At 38.4% G+C, this 20,908-nt stretch overlaps 2 protein-coding genes across 5 annotated transcripts; both read left to right on the top strand.

Annotated features, from left to right (window-relative positions):
• Positions 1 to 729: 729 nt before the first annotated feature.
• LOC124505003 (membrane-spanning 4-domains subfamily A member 4D-like) lies at positions 730 to 7,285 on the top strand. Its single transcript, XM_047070715.1, has 6 exons — positions 730 to 2,248; positions 2,589 to 2,723; positions 2,900 to 2,956; positions 3,541 to 3,672; positions 4,711 to 4,812; positions 5,273 to 7,285. The coding sequence occupies exons 1-6, from the start codon at positions 2,129 to 2,131 to the stop codon at positions 5,360 to 5,362; spliced, it is 636 nt and encodes a 211-aa protein (XP_046926671.1). The 5' UTR covers positions 730 to 2,128; the 3' UTR covers positions 5,363 to 7,285.
• Positions 7,286 to 8,123: 838 nt separating this feature from the next.
• Positions 8,124 to 19,646, top strand: LOC124505002 (membrane-spanning 4-domains subfamily A member 3-like). 4 transcript variants are annotated; one of them, XM_047070711.1, is made up of 7 exons: positions 8,127 to 8,367; positions 11,034 to 11,190; positions 11,685 to 11,816; positions 12,830 to 12,886; positions 13,524 to 13,667; positions 15,018 to 15,119; positions 19,437 to 19,646. In XM_047070711.1, exons 1-7 carry the CDS (start codon positions 8,237 to 8,239, stop codon positions 19,575 to 19,577), a joined length of 864 nt encoding a protein of 287 aa, XP_046926667.1. In that variant the 5' UTR covers positions 8,127 to 8,236; the 3' UTR covers positions 19,578 to 19,646. The 4 variants fall into 4 exon arrangements, with proteins under 4 accessions (XP_046926670.1, XP_046926668.1, XP_046926667.1 ...); XM_047070713.1 differs by lacking the exon at positions 8,127 to 8,367 and adding an exon at positions 8,413 to 8,812; XM_047070714.1 differs by lacking the exon at positions 11,685 to 11,816 and having other exon boundaries at positions 8,124 to 8,367.
• Positions 19,647 to 20,908: the final 1,262 nt, after the last annotated feature.

Here is a 20,908-nt window from a genome sequence, read left to right as displayed (position 1 = left end):
CTTTGATCCAAAAAGGAGATATTCTTGATCTGGAATGATCTTATAATCTTTACTTTTGCTGAGAAGAAGTATATGGCATTGAGTGGGCAATCAGTTCTAAAGACTGCTTTGTAAATCAGGGATCATTGAAAAAATATTTTTAAAAATGTTGACTTTACCATCATGAACAGTGAGTCACAGTCTGTTCAGAGAAACATGATATTTTTGCTTCAGATATGATCAATAATAAGGAACAGGATTAAAGCTTTTGTAAAAAGCAAATTAGTGAAGACAGTATCATACTATTTGTAATGTTACAAGATGTAAGAAAAAATACACATTTATTTCCATACCTAACATAGATACTCTGTTGGTAATAACAACAGAGATGTTCAGTGTGAGAAGACAGTGTTCAGTAACTATCATTGAAACAAGGGTAGGAATAAAGTCAGAATATCATGGAACAATTCTATATAAAAGATTATTGGTCTGCATTAAACACAAATACTTCTATTTCCACTTGGATGCTTAGGCAGATCTAATGTCTAAATACTAGTTTTCTTTGTGCGTGGCTTTTCCCCATCCATTTTCCATTTGAAAGTAATTATTCAGGATGCCCCCCAATAGTAGAAAATCTCCCCAAACTCAACTGTTTAAAGCCTAGTGTTGAATGGAAGCCTTACCAATAACATAGTCAATTAACAAATATATTTTATGTTACATGTACTACGTACTACATTCTTACAGTAAAGTAAACTAAGGGAAATGTTACTAAGAAAATCATAAGGAATAGAAAATACACTTACAGTACTGTACTGTAAAAATCCACATTTAAGTGGATCTGTGTGGCTCAAAACTGTGCCATTCAAGAGCCAACTTTATAGTGTTTTTTTTTTTTTCTTGGTCAATCTCCTAAGAATAAAAGGCATTAATTTCTGTAAAAGAACCATCAGATTTTATAGAACTTAATAAAGGTAGGTAGAAGAAATATCGGTTTTATCACTACTGTTTTAATATATTTTCCTGATAAGTTTGAACATACCTGTACACCATGCAGCTAAAACTTTTTATAGTGAATTCTAGAGGTGACATGAAATTGTGGCTGCATGGACCATATACCAAGATTCCCATGATCTCATTTCAAAAAGATCTGTACACAAGACAGAGTATCCATTGCCGTCATGATGAAGATAGCAAAGATGATACTATTTTTTGTTTATACTCAGGATGGTCCCTGTGTTCAAATAAAGAAAGATTTCTTGGTGTCAGAGAAGGAAAGCCTTCCGAACGTGAGCATTTTTGCTTAGCATTTCTGTAAGCAGGTCACGAGTGGAAAAGCGAGGATTTTGGGCTTAGGCAGACACGGTTCCAAGCCACCTAGCTGGCTATGCCAGTGCAGAGCCATATGGTCCCTTCCGGACTTTCTGTGAGTTGTGCCTAGTTTGTATGGCGACTTAGAGGTAGGAAGAGGAAGCCAGCTCAGAGTCTAAGAACACGCATGCTGCATTGTGGCTTCTTGAGTCAAATGCCATGTGTTCTCAAACTTCAGAAAGAACTTCCTGAACCCAGAGACCAAGCAATAATAGCTCTGTCAGATGCTACCTAGGAACAGAGGTGTAAATGAAAGAATTCTGCACAGCAAAATAAGGAATCAAAGTAACAAATATCGTCTCTCCATGGGGCGGGAATACCAGGACTAGTGGGTGATATGTATTTTCAGCTTCAGGGCTGAGATGGCCAACCTTATTTCAAGACAGAGGACCCATAAGACACATGCACCCAAGCTAAGATTCTCAGCTTCCTATAATGTAAGCGTACGTTACTTACACAGCCTTCCTGAAACTCAATATAATAGAGAGTATGTCAATCTGAACTGCCTGAGGTACATCGTTAAATACTTAATAAGTGTCAGATTTCCCACCCTTGAGAACTGAAACAATTACAAGTGTCCTAATTTCTTACATTTAGCACCGTACCTGTCTTTTACTTTAAAATATTTATGTGCGTTAACTATCGAATGGAATCGAAGAGACTAATCCTTTTACCTGATCTTTCTGGCCAACACATGCTTCACTTGTGTTGTGACTCAACACCCCCAGCGGGGTGAGCAACAGGGTTGTGAAGAACAACGGTACCAAGGGACACAACTATGGATCTTCAACGAAGAGATCCAGCCGTCTACCTGGGCCAGTCGGGGCCAATGCCTCTCCCTCAGGAGGCACAGAGCAATCTGCAGAATTTCCTAAAGGGGGAGCCAGTTATTCTTGGGGTAAGTACAATGAAGGTCATCTAAGGATTCTGAGGTGGCTCACATTCTCCTAAATTCGCTCTGGGCCAAAGCCACATGATTACCTAAAAGTGTGGAGTGGTCACAGTGATTCCTATATCGAGAGGACTATGGGACTTTTAAATAAGGGACCGCATATACCATTTAGCCAAATCACCAAAGTGTTTTATATTTGGGAACACTGAATGTAAATTTAGGTACTGATCATGGAATCCCCAAATGAAAGTAGTCCTGAGTCATTTACAACCTCCAAATGCGGGGCAAGTAATTCAAAGAGTAAAGCAAATTCCTCCTAACTCGAAGGTACTTTCTCACTTTCTAGGTGAGCCAGATCATGATTGGCCTAATGAATATTTGCCTGTGGATCATGGTAAAGGTCTTTCTTTCATTCCACAAACTACATCTATTCCTAGAGAACACGGTATATACCTTCATTTTCCTTTTGGGACCAATCTTTGTAAGTAAATTGGAATCACTCTGATTTCTGTATTACTTAGAACTCACGTAAAATCCTTAATAGTTATCAGCACAAAATTTAGGGGAAAGTATTGAGAACTATTTGGTGCTAGGAAAAAATACTATAGAAGGAGAATACATTCACAGACTAACTCATTGAACTTTATCTTTGTACAGTTAATTATATCTGGAACTATGTCTATTGCGTCTGGAAAGAAAACAACAAAAAAAATGGTGCGTTTACCTGCAATTTCAGAAAATTAAAAGAGGCATAGCATAAATCAGCCTTCATTTCCTGGGGTGCCTAGGTGGCTTAGTTGGTTAAGCATCCAACTTCAGCTCAGGTCATGATCTCAGGTTTGTGATTTTGAGCCTTGCATTGGGCTCTGTGCTGACAGCTCAGACAGAGCCTGGAGCCTGCTGCAGGGAGATTCTGTGCCTCCCTCTCTCTCAGCTCCTCCCACTCTCTCTGCCCCTCCCCTTCTCTGCTTATGCTCTCTTTCTCTCATTAATAAATAAACATTAAAAAAATGTTAAATCAACCTTTGTTTCCAGAATGATCAAGCTGTCTCAGATTCCCAGGTTTTTCTTTGCCTTGAGTTAAGATTCCAGAATGATTCCTTCCCTATTCCCCCATAGGTCATGCTGTCTCTGTCTGGCTCAGATGAGAAATTATCCAATAGTGGGTAACAACCCCGGGCATAATTTTGATGAATTCCAATTTTACTTACATTTTAAATATAGTGCATACATATGTACAATCATTTGCCAGAGTCAAGAGGGTAAGAACAGGGACTCCGTTTCTGATTCTCTTTCAGATCTGTAGCAGCCTTGGGACGAACACGCTGGCTGCCATATTGGCTGGAGTGTCGCTAATAATCCTTGCAATCAGAACGGAAGTCTCCAGTCACTACTTATCAGAAACAGTTTTAGCTCGTTATTTCTTAATTGTAAGTATTGAAAGACCTAGTGGAAAAAATATCTCCTGATATCTATCCACATATATAAAATTCCTTGCAGATGTCATTTTCATCCCAAGGGAGCAAGGGGGGGAGGGGCGTGTGGCACCTGGGTGGCTCAGTCAGTGAAGTGTCTGACTTTAGCTCAGGTCATGATCCTATGGGTCTTGGGTTCCAGTCCCACGTTGGGCTCCTCACTGACAGTGTGTAGCCTGCTTGGAATTCTCTCTCTCTCTCTCTCTCTCTCTCTCCCTCTCTCTCTGGCCCTCCCCAACTCATGCTCTTTCTCTCAAAATAAATAATAAAATAAGCTTAACAAAAATTTGAAAACAAAAACAAAAAACACAAGTGGGTAATAGGGCATAGCTTAAAACTGACAAATCACCTGAAGAAAGATGGTCAGGGCCTTGACCCTGAGTGAATAAATATCTCTGTACTACACATTATTGGTGATGTTAGGATCTAAGTACATCAGGTGAAGCTAAGTAAAACCCTTACTTTAGATAAAACCAGAATGGGTGCCAATGAATTCAGTCAATGATTGTGATTGCTGTCTTCATCAAGGTAAAGAGGAGTCTAGCTGTTGAGTCCATTCAGCACAATGACAGACAAAGTCCAGGATCCTTTCAAGAAAGTACGTTCAACAAAACCGACACTGATCTGCTGATCATATGATCAAAATCACTATGAGCTACAAAGGGATCTTAAAACATTCCAATTTGTAGACACCTCAAGAAAGCATGGTTTGCAAATGAGCAGACTTTTTATCAGTGGGTTATGTCGAGGAAGAAAGTGGATAACAGGACCTCACTTCATCTGTGTGAAAATTATAAAGGAATGAAATTGCAAATTTGGGAGTCTGTAAATTAGAGTCATTACGGGTATCTCTGCCCAGATTTTATCTGAAGGTGGGGCCAGACTGGGATATTTTCCTACCCTGGGTTATGAAGGAGAGTGTGCAGGGTCCACGGCAGGCCCTCTCTTTCTCAGGCCTTTAATCTTTTCTCTCCACATGATTTTAATTTGCAGGGGATTATGATTATGAAACTGATCCTCATAATCCTGGGACTCATCGTCTCGGTGTTGCTGTCTGCATTTGGATGCAGTGCTGTCTGCTGTGATGTGACCTCAGTGAGTTTCTGTTATCCCGAGGACTCAGGATGTGTTTTAGGGTATTCTCCGCCATTTGTACATTTACCTCTTTAAGTTTTACTGAACCGTTCAAACTGTAAAAAACTCTTAAGCCCCTCTTTCATGTTCGGAGCCCCTCGCACTCTGTTTTGCCACTAAGAGCCACCAGCGTTAAGATTGACCCGACACCGATACTGACAGGGCGGAGCTTGCCTGGGATTTTCATTCTCTCTCTCTCTCTCAAGATAAATGAATAAACTTAAAAAAAAAAAGAAGAAGAAGAAGAAGATTGGACCGGGCATTAGTGGAAGGTTGCTTGGCTGGACGTAGACGTTCATGTCAGAAAGAGTGGCCCCAAAGAAGGTCTGCACGTTAGGAGAACTAGGACCAGGGGCAAGTGAAATGTCATATCATATCATGAAATGCCATCTACTGTGCTGTTTTTTTTTTTCCTCCACAGGTGGTTGTCGACTTATCCTCCAATGACTGTGGAGTTGCCGTAGCCTCTCTTTATCATTATTATGATGACGTGGCTTTCCAACATGCTTAGTTGTTGGAGATACCAACTTTTGAACCATTCCTGGACTTCCTCTAATTGTATCATTAAAAGTAAATCAGTAATCAGGTAGTAAATAGAGTCTTAAGCGTCTGGGGCGGGGTGGGGGGGATCCAAGGTCATAGATTTGCTGATGTTGACTCTGCTGGGGCCCCCTACTCTATCCTCAATTATGATTCCATTTGGACATGATCAATGAAGTATGTGATCCCTCCGCATCGGCACTGGCATCGTCTCATACCGTTGGAGGTAGGAAGAAAAGGAACACACCAGAAAGGTTGTAGGTATTTGGGGATTCTGGTCTGGCCTTGGGGGATGTGTGCCAGAACATCTGATCCCCACAATTTCTGAGAAGCCCTTCACTTTGGACTATAATGCTAATGCTATACGGGGAGCTGTGCACTAGGCCAGCTAGGTAGATCATGTGCTTCCTGACACTTTCCCTAAAATGCACAATTTTCTATGACATAAATGAATTAAAATAAACCCTGCTTTTATCCTTTAACCTTGAAGTAGCCATAATTTTCCTTTATTTTCCATTTTGGTGTTCTCTGTCCCATTCCGATTATACATCATGCAGTCAGTGATGGCCTTTTCAATTCAGGGTCCTGTAAAAGCAACCCAATGAGTAAAGTGTGACAGATGTTGGAAAATAGGGAAATACACACACTTTCTGCACACACGTTCTGCCTTTTCTGTGATTGAGCCCCTGCAGGTCCTTATTCTCCTTTGCGTCGTGGATCCTGACTCAGCCTGAAGTAACCCACACACTGTGTGGCAAGGGAATAGTGATCATCACATTTCGACTTTTTGGAAAGGCCTGGAACACTATCAGTTTGTAATCTATAGTCAAAAGACACATGTGACCTCTCTTAATATATGGCTAATCACAATTTAAGGAAGTGCTAGCAGATGGCTTAATGCAATTCTGCCTGTACCACCTATAATAAGATCAGAAAGTGGCAACTCACTGTGTGATTCTGGCTTAGCTGTTGCCACAGTCTGATAGCATTTCGTCAACTACAATATATTACTGGCACTTAACACTGTCTTAAACACTAGACTAAGTCTATGGAAACAAACAAAAAAATGTAGAAAAAACATCCAAAGCAAACCTTATCTCTTCTTTTAATGCTTTTTCACAGAAAGGAAAGTCTGCTATACTCATTTACTAGTTCTAGATTTTTTAAAAGATTCTGTAGGATTTTCTACATAAACAACGATGTCTTCAATAGGGACATTTATATTTCTTACTTTCCGAACTTGAGGTCTTTCTTTTCTTGCCATATGACCCTGGCTATGACTTCCAGTAGATGTTGAACAGGAGTGGTGAGCACATATACGCTAGTATTGGGGAATAAGTAGTCAGTATCTCACTGCTGGGTATGTTGTAACTGTAGGTTTTTGTATATGACTTTTTCCGGATAATGGGAATCCACATCTTTTCCTAGTTTTTTGAGAGTTTTTTCTTTATCATGAATAAATAAATTTCGTCAGACACGTTTCCTGTGTATTGAGAAGATCATGTGGGTTTTTGTACGTATTCTGTCAACATGATGAATTGTACGCATTGGTTTTTTTGTTAAACCACTGTTGCCTTCCTGAAATAAACTCTGTTGGCTGTGGTGTGGTATCTTTTGATATACTTTTGGATTTGATGTGATAACATTTTGCTGTGGATTTCTGGACCTATGTTGAGAGTTATTGCCACATAGTTCTTATATCTTTGTCTTGTTATGGTATTGGAGCAATGTTGACCTCGTAACATAGAAGGGATTACGTCCAACTTTTTTTCCCTTAAATATTTGGTAGAATTAGCGATATATGATGGAGTTGGTTTTGTTATTGTTGTTGTTGCAATGGTTTTTGTCTATACACTCAATTGTTTAATAGATATTAAACTAAGGAGATCATCTATTCCTGAGTCAATGTTCATAATTTGTGTCTTTCAAGTAATTATTCCATTTCCTTCAAGATGTCAAATTTACTTCCTAAATTTATTCACAGTATTTCTTTATTATCCTTTGAATACCTCTGGATTCTGCAGTGATGTCCCTTCTTTTATTCCTTACATTGATAATTTTTGTCTTCTCTCTTTTTTCCTTGGTCAAGCTGAAGAAAGCTTAATAATTTTTATTGATTTTTACTGTAATGTTACTGTAATACAGTTATATATTAATACTTTGCTTGGTATACTTGAGCCTGGCCATTGAAATAGATGATAGATAGGTAGATAGATAGATAGATAGATAGATATAGCTAGCTAGATATAAATTTAAGTGTCATTGGAAATATAATTATTTTTTGTTTTTGCTCATGTTTATGTTTATTTTATTTTAGTGAAGTTAGAGTTAATAAGGTGCTAACACAAAGACCAAGAAAAGTTTGTTGAAAATATGAATTTCCTAGAAATTGCTCCAAAGGAAAGAATTTTATTAAGTTAAAAGAACAAATATAGTCTTTGTCAGATTAATGGAAAGAAATGCGAAGAAAGTGAGCACAAAAAAAAAAAAAACAACAACTATAAATTGGTATTGAGGATTACGGTGCTAATGCTTGTAAAAAAATTTATTTATTTTTGAGAGAGAGACAGAACACGAGTAGGGGAGGGAAGGAGAGAGAGGGAGACACAGAATCTGAAGCAGGCTCCAGGCTCTGAGCTGTCAGCACAGAGCCCGGCATGGGGCTCAAACCCATGAACTGTGAGATCATGACCAGAGCCAAAGTCAGACACTTAATTGACTGGGCCACCAGGCACCCCACGGTGATAATGCTTCTAATTTTGAGCAACAAAACATGATTTATATCGATTTTATTGATGTACATCAAAACTGCTTATCTAGAGTCCTAGGTGTGGAAATATAGCAAATGAGGAAACACAGAGATCTGAGCATAGATTTCTCTCCCCTACATGTTGGCACAGTCTTTGATAGACATACAAGACACATAAGCTTAAGAAGACGACAGGCTCCCACATTTGTGTGGTGGAACAACACTAGGTAGGTAGAACTTTTTTTTCCCCCATTATCCAGAGCACCAGAAAGTACTTTTGTCTATGTTCTGAGAGGGAAAGCTGTGGAACCTGACAGAGACTGAACAGAATGTGGGCTCAAGGCAGAGACAGTTTTTCCTTTCTTTCCACTGGTAGATATTCAACGTCATATATTTTAGGAAAGTTTTAAAGATAATGCAGAAAGTTTCAGTGACGTAGACACATCTGATCTTGTCTACATTCCTGCTTTCTGACTTTCTGATTATGCAAACAACTTTACCCATCAGCGGGTAGATAGTAAGGCTTAGCTTACCAAGGAAGTTTGTCTCCAGCCCTATTTTCTAGAAGACCCAGTGTAAGATACAGGGGAATAACTTGGTTAGAATTGTGATGCAGAAACTTTTCCGTCTACGATCTGCGAATGAAATTCAGAACATCAAGAATGGACATGGGTGAGTCAGCTAAGTTCATAATAATATTCTTAGAATCATGAGAGTTTTATAACTAATCTGGTAGAGACACGACGAGGAGGATTAGGTAGGTCTGAAGCTATATTAACTCATAAAGGGTCATTGGGCTTTGAAGTCAATTAAGGTGAGGACATTGTGGTAAACAAGGCTAATTTTTGTATTGTCGAGTAACCAAGAAATACTGCAACGTCATTCTCTAGGCAACAGAGGTGGAGAGCAGCATTCGTTAGAAAGAGGACGGCTGTAAATGTGAAAGTCCTACTCAAAATTCTGACCGTTTGGATGGTAGCTTCTAGGAGCACTAACAGGTTCAACTACAGGCTTACAATTTGATAGAATATTACAGATGATAATCACATAGCTGCAATAAAATATCATTAAAGGCATTAGTGAATAAAAATGTGCCCGGTATTATGGTCAGCATTTTTAATCTAAAAATACATACTTGTTGAGTGAATGGATGAATACATAGTGACATTTGCAGTGAGGAGTGATAGGGGATACGTTGGGGGGTCAATAGCGTGTTTCCCCCCCAAAAAAAGTTACGTTGGGAGCAATGGCTCCCTCAAACACTCAAACCTGTTACGTGTGGGCTTCGGGAGGCTAAAAAAAGGATGTGTTAGTTTGAGGCAGGCTTTGCTTAAAGAGCAGATTTTTACTTATCAGACCCATAGCTCTTTGGTCCCACATCTATAAATATGTCTGTGAATTTGGGCAAGTTATTCACCATCTTTAGGTATAAGGGTCACATTTTAAAAACATAGAATAACTGATTGATGAGATCCTCTCTATTTATGAAATATTAATGAACGAGATTCATCCACCAAAGAAATAGAAAAAAAAATCTCTCTTGTTTGCACTTCCAGTGTGATCATACAAAATAAATTCCCTGTTTCAACTCTTTAATGAAAACCAACTACTGGGAATAGAAACATCTAATACTTATGATTAATCTTAAGTGTCCCATAGGAGTTCCATGTCATGATATCTTAATCTTTTCATGGAGACTGCAAAGAAATTTACACACTCAAAGAGTGTTGGAACTGATATACAATAACTCTTTTTTTTTTTTAAAGACATTGAGCATGAATCTCAAGAGCCAGAAACTATGTTTCCACTTTGATTCAGGAAATCTAAACATAAATAGCTATATAAAGGATCTAATTCCATATCATTAGCATAATAGGAGGAGAAAACATAAGAAGGAATTGTACAAATTATAAGCAAAGCTAAACTGAAACCTAATAGGGAGAGTGATAGCATCACAAATACCAACGTAATAAGGAACAAAGTCTGCCCCTATTTCCCCAACTTAATTTAATGGTACAAAATAGTCCTAAAGTTGATAGAGTAAATGATGATATAGAAATAAAAAGCGAATATTTGGTAAAAAAAAAAAAAAAGGTTCAAAATGAGTTAGTTTATGAAGGAAACCCCTCTTGGGTTTGTTCTACAATGGAAATCCATCATTGTTTTTGACGAGTACCAAAGCACACCCTAACTTCTTGAGAAGACAATACTAGAATTTATGCAACGTTACATCTCTGATGATACTAAAAAAATTGGATACATCATTTCCAGTGTCACACCTATGAAGCATAAGCATGATTATATTTTATGTTGACAAACCTAGGGTTTGAACTAAATACACCTCTCATTGCCACACAGTGATCAAAGTTAAGGTGGCTTTTACATAGTGTATCCCCAGGTCTCTCCTATAATTATGGATACCACTCCTATTCTCTTTCATTCCTAAGATTATCTTGGATTGGATGATAAGTTACATGATATATTTAATTCAATTAAAGGGAAATGTCTTTCATTCAAAACTCTTTGCGTTTAAATCTCAGGTGATTTTTACTCCACCAGGGATAAGGCTAAATAGATATATCACCATTCCCATTGGGGGTTCTTTTATACAAGTCTGTGGCCACATGCAATGTTAAAAAGAAAAAAAAAATCTTGGAGGCTATCTTACAGGTACATAGGATTTGGTATTTCTCAACCTCTGTCATGTCTCTCCATGCTGACCACATCAGTGATATCAGAGTCAGCAGCATGGACACATAAGCATCACTTGGCCAATGCCTTCCCTTCATACGATAAAGACTTCAGATAAAAGAAGCCCAGTATCTACTTCCATTATAATAACATTAACAGAATGGGGCATATGACGGTGCATATCTGATGCCATCTGTTACAGAATGAGCAAAACTCCGGATTCTGATGGCAAGACTGTGGACATTCCTCCAAACCCAAACCAAAGTACCCCATTAGGAAAGACTGAAAAGCCTGGTACCCTGAAACATTTACTCAACAAGCTGCAGAAATTCCTGAAGGGGAATCTAAAAGCTCTGGGGGTAAGTAAGTAAACACTATAAAGAATTTTGAACCAGAAGCTGGGGCATATCCTGAGGGTAGAGGGTTATTCTGGCTAATTATCCTGACATAGAGGCATCAGGTTATTATCTGTGCAACCATTCTGTGGTGTGGAAGAAAGACACTTCAATTAAAAGCAAAGGACCACATTTGTAGGAGGATGGGAGGGATGCATTAAGAGGAGACCGTAGAAGTCCTAATCTCTTAGATGAGCCTAATAGTGACTATGTCTTATTGGAGCAAGGTTGACCCCCATGGGCAGACCTCTGGGAAAAAATAAAAAGCAGACTCTCCAGGAACTGACTCTTCTTAGTAGATCTTTTCATAATATTCAAGGGATTCAAACCTTGAAAATGATGTTTGGACCGAGTGCTTCTCTCTCTCCTGAGAAATGCTCACCATTGTCTTTAAGACATTGTTTTTGTTTTGTTAATTTGAATGGTTGGTAATTTGGTTTGTTTTGTCTCTTACCCAGGTGGCTCAGATTATGATTGGTGTGAAATGCATCTTTTATGGGATAATTGGATTTTTTGCTTTTGATTCTGAAATGTACCCAACTGTTTTCTTCTCAATTTACACAGGCTTCCCTTTATGGGGGGCATTGTCTGTGAGTATCTCACTTATATCTCAAATTATTATTATTTAATCCGTTATTCATTCATTCATCAACTCAACACACAATTTTTGTGACATCTTGCCAATTCTAGAGTACTTGCAATGACACTTAGTTAAGATTTAACTTTCAACCTGAACTTTATTTTACATTTTTTTATTTTTGAGAGAGAGAGAGAGAGAGAGAGAGAGAAACAAAGTGTGTGAGCAGGGGAGGGGCAGAGAGAGAAGGAGACACAGAATCTGAAGAGGCTCCAGGCTCTGAGCTGTCAGCACAGAGCCTGATGGGGGTGGGGGGGGGGGGCTCCAACTTGAAGACCTGACTGTGAGATCATGACCAGAGCTGAAGCCCGATGCTTAACTGACTGAGCCACGCAGGCGCCCCTCCCAACCTGAACTTTAATATATATTCTAATATAATAATACCCTTAAGTTCTATTCATTGCTGTATAGCCTGAAGCTATTCAGTAACGATCTTGCCATTTTGCTGAGAAGAAAATCCTGGGTTTGACACATGGGAGAAGTATCTCTGAAATGTAATAATATTTGGATTAGAGAATTTGCTGGGTGGGAAGGGTAAGGAGGTGTTACTCTTCTTAAGTCATCACCCTTCTTGGCCAAATACATTGAGAAAAGTGCCATGTAATTTGAGTTCACATGTTCCCTTTTCTGCACCCCAAAGTGTGTCTTTGAGTTATATTTATTTATTTTGTTCTCTCCACATTGAATAAGTCATTTCGCCCTGTGGTTTTTATGTCCACTTCTCTGATTTAGCTAAGGGAATTTTACTGGTCAGAAGAATAAATTATAACTATGGTACTTTAATTGTGTGGTGCACACAGTTTAATCATCTGCTTTCCTCTGAGTTCTGAAGGGATGGCCCTGGCAGGTGGGAGGTGGGGGGGGGGGGTATTAGATATGAAGAAAGATATGCATCTGGAAACAGGGTGGAAAGGTGACTTGGAAGAAGCCACTGCTCTGTAGATACCTTTCTTATCTTCTAAACAGTTTATCATGTCTGGATCTCTGACTGTTGTGTCTGCCAAGAAGCAAACAAAATCACTGGTAAGCTAACAACCTTCCCCTTCGTCATTCAGGGAGAAAATGAGCACTTATAACACTCTGAGTTTCCCACGTGAAGCCCAGTCACCCCGGGGATTCATTATTTTGTAGTACGTTTCATCGTGTAACTGTCCCTTTGGCCCAATGAATCACGTGGCCATCCTATGTCTAGACACAGACAGGCTGGATCTCCCTGGATTTTAGAATTCTGATCCCCATATCTCGTCACCATAAGAAGAGTGAGTAAAGATTTATGTGGCTATTCAAGCCTCGTTATGGTAATGGGGTGGGGTGACGTTTAACAAAGAGAAAAACATGGCTTAGGCTTGAGCAAGGCAGATTTTTATCTTTGGTGGAGGGAGGAGCTAATAGGAGGAGAAAACAAGAGACGCTGACAAAAATGTACATAATATTTTTATCCTATCCATGGTATGTGTTCATGAAAGATCAATCTTCTCTAACTCTTCTTCTCGCAATTGTGATTTATCATTGAACCAAATTGGCCCTATAAGGATGATGAATGCCTGTAGATCTCATGGATAAGTCAATGAAATCAGAATTCTCTCCCCAGCATGTAGGGTCTAGAAACCCCTGGTCCTTAACTTATAAGCTAGTTATGTCTTTTTTTTTTTTTTTCCAGCTGAGGAAGAATATAGGTGCTAACACTCTTAGCACATTGGTCTCGATTGTTGGGATATGTATTCTGTCATATAATTTAACAAAAAATTTCCGCTATGATTGCAAGAAGGAAACTCTCTGTTTGGGCATCAAATCAATTGCAATTGTAAGTATTATCCCCCTGAATTCGGAGAAGACTGAATGCTTATCTGAGCATGATGAAGATGAGACCTGATCATTGGTATATTTCAAGAACATGACAAAAATTCTTGCTTCCAGAGTCCTTCCAAATGCCTCTCTACAGGTGCAACAATTAGAAAGAGAAAAGAACTATTCCTTTTCAATGGCAGAGAGCCCCAATTCTGTGGTCTAAATTTTATTTTTTTCTGGAAAAACTAGAAAAAATAGTTGGGGAAATTTTTACTTTATCCTTTATTTTTTAAAATTATTTCCTATTATAATATTCATCACTGCTAGGATGGTAAAAATAAGTTATTACCCAAAGCTACCTGGAGAATGAATGTTTATTCTGACTTGCCACTATTTGAGCGTAATCCTTTTTTTTTTTTTTTTTTTTTGCAATAAAGCCATGTGAAAGAAATGCAGACAAATGGTCTGAAATAGAGGAGAGAAAGAAATCAGGAAGAAACCAGTAAAAGAAACCAGGAACATTGGAGTGTGGGAAGACACATTTTACTTATGAGGACAATGACAAAAATTTTCACAACTGTTATTTAATTTTTACCCTAAAGCGTGTTCCAAATTTAGGAGACATTCTGGGTTTTTTTTTAAATTTTTTTTAATGTTTATTTCTTATTGAGAGACAGAGAGACACAAAGCATGAGCAGGGGAGGGGTAGAGAGAGGGGGAGACACAGAATCCGAAGTAGGCTCCAGGCTCTGAGCTGTCAGCACGGAGCCCAACGCAGGGCTCGAACTCACAAACTGTGAGATCATGACCTGAGCCAAAGTCAGTCACCTAACCAACTGAACCACCCAGGCACCCTGGAGACATTTTGGTTTTAATTAGAATTGAGTCCAGTGGAAAACTGGGAAATTTTAGTATTTCACTGGGGAGATCTGAACCCTTACCATTTCTGCCCTGTTTATTGAGAAAAGTCAGCTTTGCAAGCCTTGGCAACATTTCTGATCTCCATGACTGAGTAACAATAACTTCAATAGTAATATTACTAATAACCCACCCTACCACCAATAATAATAATAATAATAATTTTAATAAAAATCAAAAGTGGAGTAGTTATTGTGAATTCTGTAATGTCATCAAGTTTTACTTCCCATCTTGTATTAGTATGTTCAAGAATGTTTAATATCATCTCTAACTCTTGCTTTTCTGTAACAGCACATAGATTTCTGGGTTCGGACCCAACTTCATTGCACCATTTTGTATAATGTGATGTGTCCCCTTTTGACGGCCTGATGTGGGGCTCTGACATAAAACTTTCTAAACTATCATCAAAGTGGAAGGTAATGCATGACATTTTATTTTCTTTTAACAGGGACTTATGATTGTCCTGATGATCCTAACTTGTCTGCAAATTTTAATTTCACTCCCTCTCTCCATGCTCATCTATAATGTGGATGACAGGAATATTCACTGGGTATGTACAATTCTTAGAAGAAAGAGGATGATTTCAACTATTTCGTTAAACAATGTGGTCGATGACTCTTTTCACCGTTGGTAAAATGAACAAAAGCATAAACTAGAAGTGATTCTGTGGACAACCTGGAAGCTACTAGCTGTGTGTTGAGCACACTTGGAATACACAGTGTGCAATTCTCTATTCCATATGGAAACTCTCACCCATGGGTATCTATCCATGACTTCAAACATCTGTCCATCCATCCATCCATCCATCTATTAATTTACTATATGAAGTACACTCTTTAGTGTGATGAATGTGCAACGTATATATCATCCAAAAATAATAAAATCAAGGTATAACTAATTTAAAAGCCTGAAAGAGATGAAATATATTATTGCAGGTGTATACAGTCGACAATACAGCTGACTGGAAACACAGATATAGTTAGAATTTTATGTTTTATTATTACAGGTAACAGACGTAGGTAACAGAGCTAGTAGCATACTTTTCTCAACCTCATTACCTGGTTCTTTTTTGTGTGTTGAAATTTTTGCCACAACTGTGTGTCAATTAGGGTTAATTCAGACAGAAAATGGAAAGGTTTCTGGTATTGAAATCCCCCTCATTTCAAGCGTATAACATTATCACAAGCAATTGGATTACATGAGTCTAAGGGCTGGTAAGCAAGTCTGAATTCCTCAGGGCAGGCAGTCAGGAAAGGAAGGCCATGGATGGGATGGACCCACGGGCACGGCAAAGGTAGATCAGAAGTCCCAGTGGACCTGAGTGGATTCTTTACTCAGAAGCCAGTCATCTCATAAGGCTGAAGTCCATGTACTGGATGCCTGGACTCCTGGAAAGTCTGGGGATGGTCTGATAGTTCTCTGCTGTTGTTGGCAGAATCCAGTGGCCTGTGTTATGGAACTGGGATTGTTGGCCAGGAGTCATTCATGCTCAGCTCCTAGAAGCTGCTCTTGGATCTGTTCAAGAGGTTCCCTCCATTTCAGTAACAGAGAGCTTCCTCTTTGTCAAACAGTTCTCGTGCTTTGAATCACTGTGACTTCCTTTTCTACCATCCAGAGAACACTCTGCCTTGAAAGGACTCCTATACTTAGATTAGGCTCATCCGGATAACGTTTTGTTTTGTTTTGTTTTTCTGCCATATGATATAACACAATCACGGAAATGACACCATGATATTCTTCCCACCACAGAATACTTGTGCAGCACCCAATGAGAAAAGACACAGAGAAGGGGAAGACATATTTATTCTTGTAAGGCCATGGATCTGAAGGAAAATGCGGATCTTCTCTCACATTACACGGGACAACGTGTGTTGCATGACCACACTGAGCTGTAATGGAGGACACAGAGTTCCATTAGGCTCAAATCTAGCTCAAATATACAGAATTTCTATTCTTACAGGAAGATGAGGAACATTCTCAATCACATTCTTCTCTATAGGCACCGACACATCTACCTTCTTCCCCGCACCTAAAATACAACTCACCAGCTCACGAAGGACAATAATCCAAACCTTTTGTTGCTCTGGAGTTACTGTATCTTTGTAGCTCTCTACAACAAAAACAGAAGTAGTTCATTGCAGTGAGGGCTGAAAGACAAATTATTTGCCCTATTTCTACTTACATTATATAAATGTGGACTTGACCAAAGATTATGATAAAACTTCAACCTGGAGATAAAAAGAGAAATGTGAAATCACTGATCTATGGCAAGTACAATATGTTCTAAGGCAGGAATTATGGAGACACCCTGCCCCCCAAAAGCCATAAAATACTTATGTCATAGTTCCCTTCTCGGGGAGGTATTAACTTATCCATTTTCTTCTCTGGCTCTTTGTATGCTAATTTTCATGGCCCTCGCTAGAGTAGACATTGGAGAGTATGCTCTTTTTAGGTATTCTTAGATATTTCTCAGTATTTGCATCTACTCTCTACTAGTACACATGGCTTTTATAGGTCAAATATTCTCTGGCTACTGTAAGTCAGGTTTTTGCCTTCTATGACAACATAGTTGCACCAAAAACAGGGATGGAAAGGTAGATTCTTTATTGTCAAAATGTGGCTTTCACCTCTGCATCCACGAAGGACCTCCTGCTATGACATCCACATCCCAATCAGCAGAAAGGAAAAGGGAAATGAGAATACATACCCTTCTTCTTAAGTGTGTAACTCCAAAGTGAGATTTATTACTTATTCTCACATTTTGTCGGCTAGTACTTAAATATTTTCCCATACTTAGCCGCAAGAGAGCCTAGGAAATATAGTCCCAATTTTATCTCCATTTCCCAGTTTAGAAACAGGTTATATTGTTAAGAGAAGAAGGGAAATGCCAGCAACAGCTCTATGGGTTAAGCATTATTTAAAAATTATGAAAACACAATAACCATCCTTTATTTATAAAACCTTATATTATTTTCTCTCATCAAATAATCATTCGTTATAAGAGACAGACATCAAATCACAAATACAAAATACAAAAATACTTAAAATTTTCTATGCGTAATCACACAAAACATGTTCAGACACTCAAAAACTTATGTTCTATTAGCAACTCATTATTTTCCAGCCCATCAGCAATGCATCACATGTAATGTCCCAATATTAGCTGGGTTGGCATTCTTCATACCAAAATGATTAAAGAAGGCCCTACTATCTCTCCCTATTTCTGTTGTTCAAGAATGATTTTAATGGATATGTTTATAGTTTCCTTTATCTTCCTCAAAACTAAATACTAGTAACCCAAGTAGATTGATACTCACCTGGCTTAATATCTGGAAAAAATTAACCATTGGGTAGGTTTTTTTTCAAGTTGCATTTAAATTATAGTTCATTAACTTACAGTGTAATATCAGCTTCAGGTTAAAATATACAGTGATTCATTGCTAACATACAACACTCAGTGATCATCATGACAAGTACATTCCTTAATCCCCATCAACTATTCCACCCATCCTCCTTCAACCTTCCCTCTAGTAACCCTCAGTTTGTTCTCTATAGTTAAGAGTCTGTTCCTTGGTTTGCCTCTCTCTCTTTTTCCCTTGATCATTTGTTTTGTTTCTTAAATTCCACATGTGAGTGAAATCATATGGTATTTGTCTTTCTCAGACTTATTTCACTTAGCAAAATACTCTCCAGCTCCACCCACGTCTTTACAAATGGCAAGATTCCATTCTTTTTTATGGCTGAGTAAATTCCATTGTGTATATATACCATACCTCCTTTATCCATTCATCAGTGGGTGGACACTTGAGCTGTTTCCACAATTTAGCTATTGCAGATAGTGCTGTTATAAACATTGGAATGCATGTGTCCCTTTGAATTCGTATTTTTGTATCCTGTGAGTAAATACCTACTAGTGCAACTGCTGGATTGTAAGGTAGTTCTATTTTTAACTTTTTGAGGAAACTCCATACTGTTTTGCAGAGTTACTGCACCAGTTTGCATTTCCACCAACAGTGCAGGAGAGTTCCTCTTTCTCCCCATCCTCATCAACACCTGTTGTTTCTTGTGTTGTTGATTTTAGTCATTCTGACTGGGGTAAGGTGATATCTCATTGTAGTTTTGATTTGCATTTCCCTGATGATCAGTGATGTTGAGCATCTTTTCATGTGTCTGTTGGCCATCTGGATATCTTCTTTGGAAAAATGCCTATTCAAGACTCCTTCCCATTTTTTAATTGGATTATTTATTTTTCTAGTGTTGAGTTTGATAAATTCTTTATAGATTTTGGATACTAACCCTTTATCAGATATGTCGTTTGCAAATATCTTCTCCCATTCCATAGATTGCTTTTTAGTTTTGTTGATTGTTTCCTTCACTCAGAAGCTTTTTATTTTAGTAAAGTCCCAATAGTTTCTTTTTGCTTTTGTTTCTCTCGCCTCAGGAGAAATATTTAGAAACAAATTGCTACAGACGATGTCAAAGAGGTTACTGCCTGTGTTCTCCTCCAGGATTTTTATGGTTTCATGCCTCATATTTAGGTCTTTTATCCATTTTGAATTTATTTTTGTGTGTGGTGTAAGAAAGTGGTCCAGGTTCATTCTTCTGCATGTTGATGTCCAGTTTTCCCAACACCATTTGTTGAATCATTGGGTAGTTTTAGTCATGATTGAAACTGAACTCACCCTCTACCTTTTTTGGAGAGCAGCCATTAAGTTCCTCTGGCCCCAAATCCACACAATTAATCTTTAGAGTAAGAGAGCATATATTTGGAGACAAGTCATTGAGGACTTAGATTATATTATTCTTTATGGCTTCTTTTACAGACTTCACAGATTATTTTACGGATTATTCTTTGACTTCTTTACAGATTTCTGTATTTTTTTGCTGGAAATCACCTTCTGAAAGTCCTTATCAAGACTTGTTGCCTCAAACTTCAATCTATCAAGAACTTGAATGTAAAGAAGAAACACCTTCATGTTATCCCACAGATACTAGTAAACAAATATGAAGCTATGCTTCTGTATTTTGGATCCACAGTGATAGCAAGAAGATCATACTGTGACCACTGAGGCATAAATACACCCGTGTGAGAATACAACTGTGTGGTTCAAAGTCATAAAGACAGCAACTAGCATCTATAGCATCAAGAATTTGGTTGTCACTATTCTTTTGGTTGGATGTTATCACAGGCTAGGTGTATGCTCTGTAACAAAACTTAACTTTGAAATATTGGTGGCTTAACACATCAGAAGTTCATTTACTGCATACTTTACATGTTCATTGTTAGTTGGCTGTTTAGACCCACACTGATATGGGTTCTGCAAAATAGAATAATATCTCAAAAAGTTTTTTTTATTTTGCCGAGGTAGGGAAAAAAAAGTTAGAAGTTGGACCTCTGGCAATGAGATACTTTGGTCGAGAAGCATGTGTCATTCTGGCCACAGCTCATTAAATGGTGACCTTCCCAGTGCTGTGTGGGAGACAAGAAATGTAGAGGGACAGAAAATATCAGTGAATAATATTATCTCCACCCCAGTGTTCTTCATCAGCCAGGATCTATTTTCTGAGATCACAATTCATTTTCCTTATTCATTCATTACTACATGTTAGAAAAAAACTCAATTCCTCCAACTCTCAAATGTATGAACATAAAGCTCCATTCCTTTCTTAAAGCTCTGAAGTTTAACCTTTCTTTGATGAAGCACAGTGAAGTCAATGGAGACTTTTCTGGACCAGTCGTGAACACTTTGCATGAAGTCTTTGGTCCGTCATTTTTACACTCTGTGACTTTGGATGTGTTTCTTTCCTGACTAAACATCAGTTTCCTTATCTTTCAAATGGCCTCACTTGTGCTTACTCAGTTCCGATTGGGATATACATCAAGGAAAAGAGTAAATATATGCAAAAAATACTTTTAATCATACAAAATACTATAGATTATACTATTTAATTGGTCTAGTGTTAGGTTAATTATATTGCATCATTCAGAGTACATTAGGCTTTTGTGATGATATTTTACATATGTAAGCTTATATATAAAAGCTTGTGGGGGCGCCTGGGTGGCGCAGTCGGTTAAGCGTCCGACTTCAGCCAGGTCACGATCTCGCGGTCCGTGAGTTCGAGCCCCGCGTCGGGCTCTGGGCTGATGGCTCAGAGCCTGGAGCCTGTTTCCGATTCTGTGTCTCCCTCTCTCTCTGCCCCTCCCCCGTTCATGCTCTGTCTCTCTCTGTCCCAAAAATAAATAAACGTTGAAAAAAAAAAAAATTTAAAAAAAAAAAAAAAGCTTGTGTTGCTTCGTTGGCTCACTGACAATCAAAGTGTTACCCATTCCCCTAGAAT

The sequence above is a fragment of the Lynx rufus genome, unplaced genomic scaffold (genome assembly GCF_022079265.1).
Source record: "Lynx rufus isolate CCGP_SWC_20201006 ecotype Redwood Valley unplaced genomic scaffold, mLynRuf1.p SCAF_9, whole genome shotgun sequence".
Taxonomy (NCBI): domain Eukaryota; kingdom Metazoa; phylum Chordata; class Mammalia; order Carnivora; family Felidae; genus Lynx; species Lynx rufus.
Note: the sequence above shows the minus strand (reverse complement) of the source record. Positions and strands in the feature narration are given on the sequence as shown.

What these genes read in the sequence shown, in the direction of transcription:
- LOC124505002 (XM_047070711.1), top strand. Translation starts at nt 8,237, where the DNA reads ATGAGGAAACACAGAGATCTGAGCATAGATTTCTCTCCCCTACATGTT. An exon ending in GTGTGGTGGAACAACACTAG is followed by an intron (nt 8,368 to 11,033) that starts GTAGGTAGAACT and finishes CATCTGTTACAG; the next exon opens with AATGAGCAAAACTCCGGATT. An exon ending in GCATCAAATCAATTGCAATT is followed by an intron (nt 13,668 to 15,017) that starts GTAAGTATTATC and finishes TTCTTTTAACAG; the next exon opens with GGACTTATGATTGTCCTGAT.
- LOC124505003 (XM_047070715.1), top strand. Translation starts at nt 2,129, where the DNA reads ATGGATCTTCAACGAAGAGATCCAGCCGTCTACCTGGGCCAGTCGGGG. An exon ending in GGGAGCCAGTTATTCTTGGG is followed by an intron (nt 2,249 to 2,588) that starts GTAAGTACAATG and finishes CTCACTTTCTAG; the next exon opens with GTGAGCCAGATCATGATTGG. An exon ending in TAGCTCGTTATTTCTTAATT is followed by an intron (nt 3,673 to 4,710) that starts GTAAGTATTGAA and finishes TTTAATTTGCAG; the next exon opens with GGGATTATGATTATGAAACT.